This window comes from Nicotiana tabacum, chromosome 4 (assembly GCF_000715075.1).
Source record: "Nicotiana tabacum cultivar K326 chromosome 4, ASM71507v2, whole genome shotgun sequence".
Lineage (NCBI taxonomy): Eukaryota > Viridiplantae > Streptophyta > Magnoliopsida > Solanales > Solanaceae > Nicotiana > Nicotiana tabacum.
The window spans coordinates 36,490,819-36,504,496 of NC_134083.1; the positions used below are offsets into that span (position 1 = coordinate 36,490,819).

The following is a 13,678-nucleotide window of genomic DNA, read 5'->3' on the forward strand; positions in this document are numbered from 1 at the left end:
CTATTACGGGTAAGAATTTAAGTTTTATTACTCCTTCTATTCCGTATCATTTGTCACTTTTCCGTTTATGTATATCCCAAAACATTGCCGCGATCCTAAAAAAAAGGTCACCTTATGTGTGCATATAACTTATATTTTACGAGTTTATTTACTTCACACGAATAGCTTACCTTTATTTTTTTAAAGTGTTTGAAAATACACAAAAGGCTCTTCTTTCAATTTGTTTTTAAAAGGGTATATTTGAATGAAAGAATGTTCAAACATTGGAGATAGAGTTTTTGAAAAGAATTTAGCTTGTTTATACATGAATTTTTACAGGTTACCTAAATGATCAGAATTTAAGTTCTATGTATGTACGGCATCAAAAAATATTTACACAATCAAGTTACTTAAAAGATAATAGCTAGTAATTCAATTTAATAATATTGATAACTTAGAACAAATTGTAAGTTATGACCGGCTATAACAAATTAGTTACACATATGTCGGGAAAAAATTACACTATTAGTTTATGTAGACTGAATTTAAAAAATAACTATAATTAATTATCCATATAATAAGTGAAATTAGTTACTTAAAAACTATGATAGATCAACAACCTATTACAATATATTGAATTACACTCGAATTACACTAATAGGTGAACATTTATTGTATATTGTAGTGTATGTAAGTTAAGTCCTTTGAAAAACTTGCACATCTTGAAGACTGAATGAAAGTCCAAAGCACCTTTTTTATAGTATATTTTAAAAATATCGAAAAGTGTAAAGAAAGAAACTTCCTAAGTTATTAACATATGTAATCCTATAAGTAAATAGATAATAAGACATTTAATTTGGGACAGAAAAATTGATTAATCAAAGAACCATAATATTATTTACTGAAGACGAGAGGGAGAGGGAATATACACCGTGAGCTTTATGCCGTGTAATAAGTATTTATACTTTAGGCCACTTATAAATACTATATATGAAAAGCATTGTAATTTGTGAACACGCAAAATAAACTACTCCTATATTAATAATAATAATAATAATATACTGATCTATTTTATACTATTTGTGTATATAACTCAACTCCGTACAAGGTATGTATATATATTGAGGGGCTAAGGAGGAAGATGAAGTGACCCACAGATGAAATTGTACAAATTCACCTTTTTTCCTGAAATTTGTAATGACATTTTTGGTGGTTTGTGTACGTCCACTTTAACCCATGCAAGTAGGTAATGGCTTTGTCTCTCCCACTAGCAAACCATCCATGTGATCTGGCTTTCTGTAATTTCTGTATGTATATATACATATCACAAATATACTTACTTTCATATATATATGGCACACCCAACCCCACCCCAGTCTTGTTGTCAAAATAATCTATCGGTTTCTAAAGTCGTTTTCTCTTTGTTGCTTCTGCTTCTGCTTCATTCATTATCTCCATAACATCCTCCTCTAAAAAGTTTAAGTCCTTTTTTTAGGGCTTCCCCAATTATTGACTTCATTTATTTGTTCATATACCTAATTCCTAGCTTCCTCCACAGACAAACCACAGACTGATCATTTCGAGCTTTGAAGCACAACAAAAAGTACCTCTCTCTCTCTCTCTCTCTCTCTTTATTCCAATTCTTTGAATACTGAAACTCATAAGGTACACTACTCCTCTTCTTCCATTTCATCTTGGCCTTTTTCGTGCTTAGATCAAATAATTGTTTGAAAAGATATCTCTCAGTGTTTTTGGATTGTATTCTTGTGCATTATATTCCTAGCTAGCTATGATGATTGATCTTTGTATAATTTTATGTCAAAGTTTTTTTATTCTCATCACCATCACGTACGCTCTAGCTCTCTTCCAATAATACGCTAAGTTTCTCTCTCTTCCTCTGGGCACTCGATCTCTGTATGTGTCTGTCTTTCTTATCGAAATCATTAAAACAGTTTACATAAATATATTTTTCCTGGGGGTATGTATGAACTTAATTAGTTACCGGTCATGTCTTCTGTTCTGATCTTCCAAATTCTTTTAATCAGTTCCCATTTCTTCTGCTTAATTCCTTTTGTTCAAAAACTTTTCATCTCCCCTCTCAACTGGTATAAATCTTGACCAATAGTACCCAAATGCATGCATTTTCAGGTCCTTCTACTAATACATAAGATACTACACCTTCGAATATAGGCGAGACTAGGCAAGCTAATGATATCTGAGTCCTATTAGCCGTATATATAACGAAGCTCTTCAAACAGAGAAAATAAGAGAGGAAATTCTTACTGAAAAATACAGGAAATGGCGTTTAATTAGTTAGCTACTCTCTCCTTTTGACTTTCTTTGGTTTGAACATGTCTTCTTCAACTAGCTAGGTCAAAGGAAAGATTTATAGCTTAGGATCATATAAAGACTAGTTTAATCAGAAAATCTTTGTTTTTTGTTAACCCGTAGTTTAGTAACGTGACAAAGCCAACGTTAGATTGCCTTTTTCTCCTTTGAATATTTTTGGTGAAGTAATTATGAATCTCATACGTCTGATTCTGATGATATCAGTGGAATTAGTATCAAAAGGTTGCATGTATTATGTAACTACTTAACCTTGGAAAAGTGAACATGGTACAATCACTAGTTATTCTTAATGTAATAATTAATATATCCTCTTAGTGAACATGAGACTTATATTTTTGGATTATTCATTTTTGAATTGATTCAATAATCTAATGCGGTAAAGTTAGTGTGGAGATCCATTTCTTAATTGTCAATCTATTTCGTCGCAACTTAAAATTCTTGAAATGATGTGCAACTGAAATAAGAGGACCTTCTCCCTGATTTGTCTTTATTTTTACTAGTTTTCTTCTCTGCCTTGGTTTGTTTTTTAGGAGTAGTTTTCTTATTCTTATCTTAATCACACAGTACCTAGTGTACTTTTACATTAAAAATATTGCAGTTCACTTGTAGTTACCGGGATTTCAAATAATCTCTTTGAAGTGTATGCTAACCCCATGTATATACTCTATAAACAGAAGGAGTCCATACAAATTCAACCTAATTTAAAGAATTTGGCTGTTGATATTATCCTTATATAACCGGTTAAACTGTACTAATTAGTAAAAAAATTGTTTACTAGATGGATATAAGATAATATATTTTTACTTTAGTCATTTTGCATCTATAACCCTACTTTCCCATCCCCAACTCCCTTCTTTTCCCAACCACTTTTACTTCTATTCATTTGTAAACAAGGTAAATTCCACATTCTTCTTTTAGGCTAAAATATGGTTATCAAGTGACGCACATCCTAGAATTCCAACTGCATTTATAATAGTTTAATGCCCGTTCTATCATAATTTGTAGTTTCATTAATACTCTCTATATCCCATTTTAGTGACACTATATTAATGGTGCAATGCACTTAAAGGTACTACTTGACCAGTATTTCTATACTATTATATAAATAGCAATAAAAGAAAATGGTAAAGTAATAGAAAAGTTTGGCTGGAACATAAAACAACATATCAACTTAGATTTGATTAATTAGTTGGCTAGATTATTTCTAGAAATATTCGAAACTTGTATAAAATAATATTATTAGTAGGATAGTCGTGGTAAACTACTTCAGATCTCAAAATGGAAAGAGCGTTGTATAAATTGGTATGGATGGAGTATCAACTTCATTTTCACAGATAGGGAAAAAAATAAAATAAAGAATACACTTTGGATTTCATCATTTGACCTAGCAAAATCTACATCCATAGTTGGCACTCAAGCCAGAGTATATTTAGATGATGATAGATATCCTCTTTAACCTTTCTTTCTGGGTAAGCTACAAAAATAGAAGCAAAAAACTGAAGGTATTAAGTTCTCTTCATGCTTTATTTCATTCTCCTTTTACAAAGATTCTTACCCTTTTTTTTGTTTTTTAGATCAATCTCATAGATACGGAGATGATGAAAAGGGTTTCCCATACAGAGTAGTTGATGCATAATTACCAAATTGAGGCAGGCAATTGGAAAAAACAATACAAAAGTCTTCAGCTTGATATGGAGGTTTTAGAAGAAAGCAAATGTACCTTAGAGCAGCAGGTGAGGTTTTTACTCAATCCTAAAAAGAATGACAACTTTTTATATAATTAAAAATAATTTTATTTAAACTTTTTACTTATCCTTAATTAATGACATGATTTTATAGCAACTGAAATGTCCATAGCATATTTTAGACCACTAGTTTTTTAAAATCAATCTTTCCTTTCTATACTCCACACACAGTCAAATACCTTCGCACAAAACGGAATAGAAGGAGTACTTATTTTCAGCGATGATTTTAATTTACGGAAGGGGTCCGCCTAACTTAAGTTGTTGTCGGTCATCAGTACCGATCCACTCGGTTCTGCGGTTCTGAGCCATTGTCCTTTGATTTTGCTTTGCAGTGAGATTATACCTGATATGTTGTTGTTATCGTTTAACCTATTAAGACATATTAGCAATAACATTTTTATGATATCACCAATACGAATATTAATACTTATCATAGATATTTACCCGCAAACTTGAAAGTAACATATTGTCTAAATATTTTTATATATGTAATTATGTGTATAGGTATCCTAACTCTTACATTACTTCTTGACAGCAACATATTATTCCATTTCAACAAGATCAATGGAGGAGCAACAGAAGGAGCTGCACTTTCTACCTAATCATCCAAATGCCGTAGCTTCCTCTTCCTGGCCGTCAGATTCTTCAGCAAACTATAATATCCGATCATCAGAATCAACAGAAGCTCCATCTTTGGACCTTCAACTTTCAATTAGCGTAAGACCTATAAAACCACCAACATCAGATCAAGGTGTCCTAGTAAATCATCAGGATCACTACACCGACGTCCGGTTCGACTCCGGCTACGTTGAGGCACTGAAATGGCAAGCTGCTGAGCAAATCCGGTTGGCTGCAATAGAGAAAGCTTATGCGGAGCGTGTGAGAGAGCTTACTAGGCGAGAGATAGAAATGGCTCAGTCAGAATTCGCACGTGCCAGGAGTATGTGGGAGAGAGCTAAAGAGGAAGTTGAAAGGGCAGAAAAGTTGAAAGAGAGAGCAACTCGTAGGATTGATCCTACTAATTGCATGGAAGTTACTTGCCAATCTTGCAGTTTAAAATTCCGACCTCATTAATTAATCTATTGAGAGAAATAAATTAAGATGTTAATTAATGAACGTGCTTTCTAATAAGAGTAACTAATATACTTTGAGTTTGAAGGTTTTTGGCTGAGAAAAGATAAAAGAGCTGAGGGTAAATGATGATGTGTAGAATGCATTCTTTTCTTGTGATTGGAACTGCAAAACTTAAGTGGAATAATTGTATGATTCTTTTGGTTTCTGTTCTTTTCCTTGAACAATTGATTTATAAATTATGTAGTATCCTTGGCTCTGGCAGAATTTGATTCTTCCTTTCTGGAGGTAATGGAGTCTTCATTATATCGGAAACATATGACAATATTGCGTTGTTTTTGTGTTGTACACAGTTTTGAGTTAAGCTTTCGGCATGTATTTAATTTTGAGTAATTTTTCATCCAAATACTATCAGCGCTTTTGCTTTATTAGTTACTCCCATCTCCCAATTTATGTGATGGTATTTGAACCGACACAAAATTTAAGAAAAAAATGAAAAAATTTAAGATTTATGGTCTAAAATAAGCCATAAACATTTGTATGGTTATAAATTATCTCATTAAGAATAAAATGAGAAGTATTAAGTTAATTTACTATACTAAATAAAAAAATATTATTTTTTTGAGATTAACTGAAAAGAATGCCACAGGAAATATTTAAAATGAAATAATACTCATGTTCGTCAACTCACACAATATATTTGATAAAATGGACATTGGGCGCATTTCAATCCAAAAGCTAACTTATGAGGTGAGGATTATCCAACACCATATAAGGAGACCAAGGACCCCAAATCTCACCTATCTGGGACAACTCAACAATATTTGCTAATACAGTAATACACTGGTAGCAGTATTTTTAGTTAGTTAATGTAAGTTATGGCAACTAGCACTTTATCCTACATTCAAGTATATATTAACATGGGTCATTTGATAAAAGAATGTTTTTTTTTTCTTCACATTGTGTGATATAATTTGACTTTGGAGGTCAAAGCACTACATTCTTTTACGATGACGATTCGCTACGCTTTTTCTTATTTCTTAGATCTAGTTATTATGATAGGTAGCGATGCGATCCCTCCTTGGAATCTCTGTGGATACACGCAATCAATTTGAAGGATCAATGGTCCTATTTCACTTTTTAACAATCAATTTTCTAATTATTTAATTAAGATTGCGAATGTCATGATTACACTGGGTACGTAACTGATCGATCACTTAAACTACAAAATAATTTAAAACCCAAAAGGGAAAAAAGATAAAAATGTAAACCAGTAGAGAGATCAGGAAGAATCCTTCTAAAAACGACATTCAACAGTTCAATTGTAATGTACTTAAAATATATTAATAAAAAACTTGAAAGAAAGAACTATAGATAATAATTATATTGAAAGCTGCAGAAGTGAAGCTCTTATATTCTAGTTTCAAATTAAAAGAAAGTCATCGAAATATTGTCCTAATAATGTGACAAAATGGAGAACTAAAATAACCAGATAATAATTGTACATTTGTTGCTAAAATATGTGCGATCTGCCATTGATGAATGAGCAATGAGCTCAATCCTCTTTCTGCGAAATACAGAGCATATGAAGAACGAACTAGAGAAGGGGAGAAATATCTAAAAAATGATAATTTCTGCTTCTATTCATTTACAATGTATGGTATATATACAAACTAACTCCACTAACAACCTTGAGCTGGATCTGTTAATTTACAGTTGTCAGACTAACTAACTAACAGTGCAGCTACCTAACTAACTAACAGTAACGACCTTAACTAACTAACAGTAACACTTCGTAATACTCCCCCTCAAGCTGCAGGGTGTAAGATGTTAATCACACCAAGCTTGCCTAAGAGATGATTATGTTGAACTTGACTTAGTCCTTTGGTAAGCAAGTCAGCCAACTGATCCTTAGTGTTCACATAGATTGTCTACACAATTCCATTTTTAATCTTGTCTCTAATGAAGTGGCAATCTATCTCGATATGCTTAGTACGTTCATGAAAAATGGGATTAGCTGCAATCTGTATAGTCGACTTGCTGTCACTCATAACTGCAATAGGTATCTTGACCTCTACTCCTAGCTCTTTGAACAAGCCTAGCAACCAAGTAACCTCTGCTACAGCTGAAGCCATGCTTCTATACTCAGCTTCTGCTGAACTCCTAGACACTGTATGTTATTTTTTTTTATTTCCATGAGATTAAGGATTCACCAAATTTGATCACATAACTAGTGACAAATCTTCTTGTGTTAGGACAGACTGCCCAGTCTGAATCACACCAATAAGTTAACTCTGTAGTAGGGGCTTCTAATCTCAACCAAATACCTTGGCCAGGAGAGCCTTTCAGATACCTTACTACCCTTGGTGCAGCCTCCCAATGAGACCTTTTTGGCTGCTGCATAAATTTACTTAGTGTTTGGATGGCATAACTAATGTCTGGTCTGGTGGTAGTGACATACATCAGTTTGCCAATCAGTCTTTGATACAGACCAACATCGTGCAGAACTTCATCACCTTTAGCTCCAGTTGTTGCATCATACTGAAGTGTGGTGAGCTTTAGGGTTGTTTCCAAAGGAGTTGCAGCTGGCTTGGTTGCATTGAGCCCCATACTGGATATGAGTTCTAAGACATACTTTCTTTGGTTTAAGATTATTCCTTCCTTGGACCTTAGCACTCCAATCCCTAAGAAATACTTAAGCTCACCTAGGTCTTTCAGCTTGAATTTATGATGAAGGACATGTTTTGCTTCAGTTATCAGTGTCTTATCATTACCAGTTATGAGTAGATCATCAACATACACCAGGATAATCACTAGACATGTACCCTTTCTTAAGGTGAACAAGAAGTAGTCATGGTTACTTTGCACAAAACCCCCCCTCTGTTAAAGCATCAGACAACTTGATATTCCATTGTCTTGAAACTTGCTTAAGCCCATATAAGGACTTAAGCAGCTTGTATACCTTCTGCTCCCCTTGTCTTCTGAAGCCTTCAGGCATGTCTATACACACCTCTTCACAGAGATTTCCCTGTAAAAAGGCATTGTAAATATCCATTTAATATAGGTTCCAACCTTTGGAAACAGTTAAGGCTATTACTGATCTCACTATGACCATTTTCACTACTGGTAAAAATGTATCATGGTAATCAAGTCCTTCTTGTTGACTATATCCCTTTGCAATAAGTCTAGCCTTGAACCTTTCCACTTCACTATTAGCTTTATACTTAATTTTATACACCCACTTGGACCCTACAGTATATTTGTCATGAGGTAAGTCAACTACTTCCCATGTTATGTTGTCTTCTAGTGCTTTGACCTCTTGTTTCATAGTTCTATCCACCTTGTATCCTTCACGGCCTGCCTAAAGTTTTGAAGTTCTACCAGATTAGAAAAGTTTGCTAAGTAGGAATGGTATACGAGAGTAGTTCTTTCATAAGACAAATAGTTTTCTATAGGATATCTGTTATTTGACTTCCCATGTGCTATGTAGTCCTTCATCCAGATGGGCTCTCTAGGTTCTCTAATTGACTTCTTGATGGGAGGTTGAGGTCCTTCTGCTTGCATGCTGTCAGATGATGGATCAGTCATAGTGTTCATGGGATTTGTTTCTTTTGCAATTGGTTGAGAGATCACATTCCCTTCTTCTGTGGCTGCTTCTTGTGCTTCTGCATTTTGTACTCCTGCATTCTGATCCTGTTCCTCATTGATATGACTGACTTCTGAAGTAGGGACATCATAGTTAGGTTGTTCTAAGAAACTAAGATCCTCTAAATCAGTTTCAATAGCAGTTTGACCAAAAGGAAATTTTGATTCCTTGAAGACCACATCTCTACTGACAAAGAATTGTCTTGTAGCTAGTTCCATCAGAATATATCCATTTTGTCTCTCAGAATATCCCATGAGCACAGCTGCCTTTGCTCTTTCTGCAAATTTATCCCCTTTTGGAATGACTGTTGCATAACATAGACATCCTATCACCTTTAGATGTGTTAATGATGGTGGTTTTTTTTGCATTTACTTCATATTGGCTCTTTCCTAGAAGTGTTAATAAAGGAAGTCTGTTTATCAAATACACAGCAGTTGTAACATACATGCCCCAATATCTAATGGGCAATTTTGACTGAAACTTTATGGCTCTTGCCACATCCAGAATATATATGTGCTTTCTCTCCACAACACCATTCTGTTGTGGAGTATGAACACAGTTACTCTGATGCAGAATTCCTAGACTCTGCAGTAAGTCCTTGCACTGAGAGTTGAAAAACTCTGTGCCATTGTCTGATCTCAAGATTTTAACCACCTTACCAAATTGATTCTTTACCATAAGCAAAAAATTCTTAATTGCAACTATAGTTTCAGATTTAAGTTGTAGTAGATAAATCCAAACATATCTACTGAAATCATCAATAACAGTTAAAAAATAGTACTTTTTGTCAAAAGTAGGAATCTTATAAGGTCCACAAAGATCCATATGAATAAGAGAGAGAAAGGAGCCTCAGCTCTAGATGTACTGTTAGGAAACATCAGTCTAGTTTGTTTGGCTAATGGACAGACTAGACAATTATTCAATGATTCACTATTTACTTTCTTACTTAGCAAGGTGAGATTCTTCATGGCTGAAAGGGATGGGTGTCCAAGTCTTTGATGTCATAGCCTGCAATCTTCCTTTACTGCTGCAGCAACCACTATGCCTTGTTGTGCCTTATTGATGCCATTGACCCCTCTGAATATGTACAAGCCTCCTGTCTCCTTACCAATCCCCTTCACCCTGTCACTGTAGAGGTCCTGAAATAATACAAAGTCAGGATAAAAATTCACTGAGCACCAGAGTTCCTTGGTTAGTTTGGAGACTGAGAGGAGGTTAAATTTGAATCCTGGAGCATAAAAGACATCATGTATTGCTTTATTTCCAAATATGGCAGCCCAACCAGTAAGTGCAATAGGAATCTTATCTCCATTAGGTAAGTGAACTGCATTACTAGAAGTTCTAGTAGTTTTGTTGTCATTCATCAGTCTATAATTGGAAGTCATTATGTGATGACTGGCACCAGAATCTACAATTCACTCGTCTAAATGATCTTTAGACAAAGAATCACTAGTTATACCTGCCATGTTGACTTGACAGTCAGAAGTTGTATCCTTGTTCAGTAGCTCAAGGATCTGTTTGTATTGCTCCTCCGTGAAATATGGTGCTTTCCCAGTTATTCCTCCTAGTGCATCAGTAGTTGATGAAGATCCTTGAGAATGAGCATCAGTGTTTCCAAGCACATTGTTGGTTGTAGTAAAGTGTTGGTGAGATCCATGTCCAAAGCCAAACTTACCCCCATTGCCATGACCATATTGACCTCCATTGTTGTTACCAGACTTCCTCATTGCCTTGAAGTCTTCAGGATATCCAACAATCTTATAGCAACTCTCCTTAGTGTGATCTTTTAGGCCACAGTGCTCACATTGCATAAAGGGCTTCTTGCCTTTGTATCCTTGATTTCTTCCTACCTGCATAGCCATTGGATCATTCTTCTCGTTTACTAAACCTAGCCCCGGAGATTGTTGAGACTCATCTTCTATCACCATGGCATAAGCTTGGTTCAGCGAGGGTTTATTAGTCTTCAAGAGGATCTATCGTCTAGCTTGATCATATGAATCATTCAAACTACTAGGAAATTGCAGAAGCCTTTCTTGTTGGAGATGCTCCTTGTATTCTCTCGAGTTTGAGGTTGGCACTAATGCATCATATTCATTCCATAGACTCTTCAACTTAGTAAAATAGCTTGAGACTGAGTCAGTTCCTTATGTCAAATTGGCAATGGCTCTGTGCAATTGGAAAATGCGCATTCGATTCACCTTATCAAATCTTTCCCTCAGTTCTTCCCAAACAAGGTGTGCATTCGAAGTATATGCAATTCCACTTAAAAGTTCAGTGGAAATTATATTCATGAGCCACGATAAGACAATGGCATTACAAGTTTCCCATTGCTCATTCAATTCAGCTGTGAATGTCTCCTTTGTACAAGTCCCAGTCACAAGCCCTAACTTCCTCTTTCCTAGAAGAGCAATTTTTATCGTCCTACTCCATAAACTGTAACTTTCTGATCCTGTAAGCTTCACATGAATCAGAATAACTCCAGGAGTATCCGATGGCCCAAGGTATAGAGGATGAGTATACGGAATTGTAGCTTCCGCCATTGATGAACAGAGAAATGAAATTGAGCTAATTGAGAAGAAGAAACAGATTACCTAGATAGAGATAATCCTCAAAGATTAAGAGTATCGGTGGCTCTGATACCATGCTAAAATCTGTGCGATCTGCCATTGATGAATGAGCAATGAGCTCAATCCTCTTTCTGCGAAATACAGAGCATATGAACAACTAACTAGAGAAGGGGAGAAATATCTGAAAAATGATAATTTCTGTTTTTATTCATTTACAATGTATGGTATATATACAAACTAACTCCACTAATAACCTTGAGCTGGATCCGTTAATTTACAGTTGTCAGACTAACTAACTAACAGTGCAGCTACCTAACTAACTAACAGTAACGACCTTAACTAACTAACAGTAACACTTCGTAATATTTATACTAATTAATAAGACTTTTACTACAACTAGCTAATTAGTTCTGATTTTGAAGTTGGATAACATCCCTGACTTGAAGAACTGAAAATTCAGAATCAATCAATACATCCACAAAGAAAAGATTGGCCAAAAGTCATTAATTAATATTGTTTCAATTATTTAAGTTTCACAACAAAGAAACAGAGGAAAAAACAACTGAAATTTTCAAGGCCGAAAAAGAAATGGAGAAAAAAGGAAATAATAGTATGAGAATAAAGATAGTTTTGACTAAAGAAGAGCTAGTTGCTTCAGTTGAAACTCAAAGAAGGGAAAAGTTTCGACGATTTTTTGGAAGAAATAAAAAGAAGAGAAAGAAAAGATCAGCCCATACCAAAATTAATTTAAGTGAAGGTGTCATTATTCGAGGAGCAAAGAGTTTTTTTTTTATTATTGATTACAATTTTCTCAAACTTTTAAAATATTTTGAGGAGTTCTTGTTAATCAATATTTGTAAGTGCCAGGCTAGTTCAATTATGACCTTGTATCTATACTTTTGGTATCACCTTGAGGTTGTTTTATTTTTAAAAAAAGTATATCTTCGTAGAGATAATTTGGTTTATATATACATTTTGTTAATTAGGACTTAAGTATGTTATGATTCCCTTCGAGTAAAAATACAAAATTGATTGATCGGCCGAAATTAATTGCATTCGCTAGATATAAAATGTATAAAGTATATATATATAATACACATATATACAAAAAAATATATATTTTGTCGGCTATTATTTTTTTGGAGCGAATAAGTATATACATTTCTCTTGTTTTAAAGGCTCCTGGGATGAAAATTTAAATGTCAGAATACAGAAAGAAATATGCTCTCTTTTATGTTGAAATATACAAAGTACTTCACTTCCTCTCTTGTTTGGAGTAAGAATTAAACCTTCATCTTTTTCATGCTTTCCTTTTCTTCGCAAGAGATTCTCCGTTTACAAATGATGCTTTCCGGATAAGCCAAGATTTCTAGACGATTCTGCTCTTTGCTTCTTCCCTCGATTGAGCTTTGTCTTTTGCGTTTCATTCAAACTTGTGTTTTGTCTTTTTCCTTTCAACTTATATTGGTATATATATATACCATGAGTCCATGATTTCTGACATTGACTGCTGCTGTTGTGATTAATTTCTTGACTGGTCAAAATAGCTCCAGACAAATATAAGATGAAAACTTGCAAACAGCTTTTGCATTCAGGCAAAGCCTACAAGAGAAATAAATACCGCTCTGACTCAAAAAAATGCTGTCCTTGCTCTTTTTTCCACCTTGCAAGATATGAATTTTAACAATTAAAAACAAAAGTAAAACTTTTGAGGGGGCATTCCGAGAATCGAACTCGGGACCTCTCGCACCCAAAGCGAGAATCATACCACTTGATACAAGGAAAGCCAGTACTTTTATTATAAATTCTAATGACTCAAAATGGTAGCTCGCTTTTGTACTGAATTGACTTGCCGCATTCCAGTTACTTAACATTATGAATACTGATCGATAAAATTCAGTAGATATGGATAAAAAGAAGGGGTAATTCCTTTGCGGTAAATAATTCTGCCCTTTCAGTTTTTTCTAAAGAAAACGGATAATACACCAAACATAATTACCAATGAATTCACCAATAAGATACACTCACCAAAGTTCACATTAAGAAATGGACAAAAGTGACTATCTTTGGTTTCATGGTTTGATGATTTTGGAGAAATGCCAACTACTCCTATTTTAAGTTAAAAGTACCTAATAAAGAATTATTTTTTAAAAACGGCCAAAGCCATATGTTACGAGAATAAATACATTTTGTCTCGGTACAGTCATTTAATTATTCTTCCAAGCGATCGAACTTAACCAGTCCGAATTTCATTAACTCCACAAATTCAATGTCCCTCCTTACTAAAGAAAAAATAGAGAAACAGAAAACAAAAGGCGAGA

The 13,678-nt window shown here is 34.3% G+C and overlaps 1 protein-coding gene and 1 non-coding gene across 2 annotated transcripts; one reads left to right on the forward strand and one right to left on the reverse strand.

Annotated features, from left to right (window-relative positions):
• The first annotated feature begins 1,179 nt into the window (after window positions 1-1,179).
• LOC107766784 (uncharacterized) lies at window positions 1,180-5,480 on the forward strand. The gene is made up of 2 exons (XR_012708622.1): window positions 1,180-1,644; window positions 4,609-5,480. It is a non-coding gene; the product is annotated as an uncharacterized LOC107766784 (transcript).
• A 5,454-nt stretch (window positions 5,481-10,934) lies between these two features.
• Window positions 10,935-11,330, reverse strand: LOC142179874 (uncharacterized). The gene has a single exon (XM_075250763.1). It carries the CDS (start codon window positions 11,328-11,330, stop codon window positions 10,935-10,937), a length of 396 nt encoding a protein of 131 aa, XP_075106864.1.
• Window positions 11,331-13,678: the final 2,348 nt, after the last annotated feature.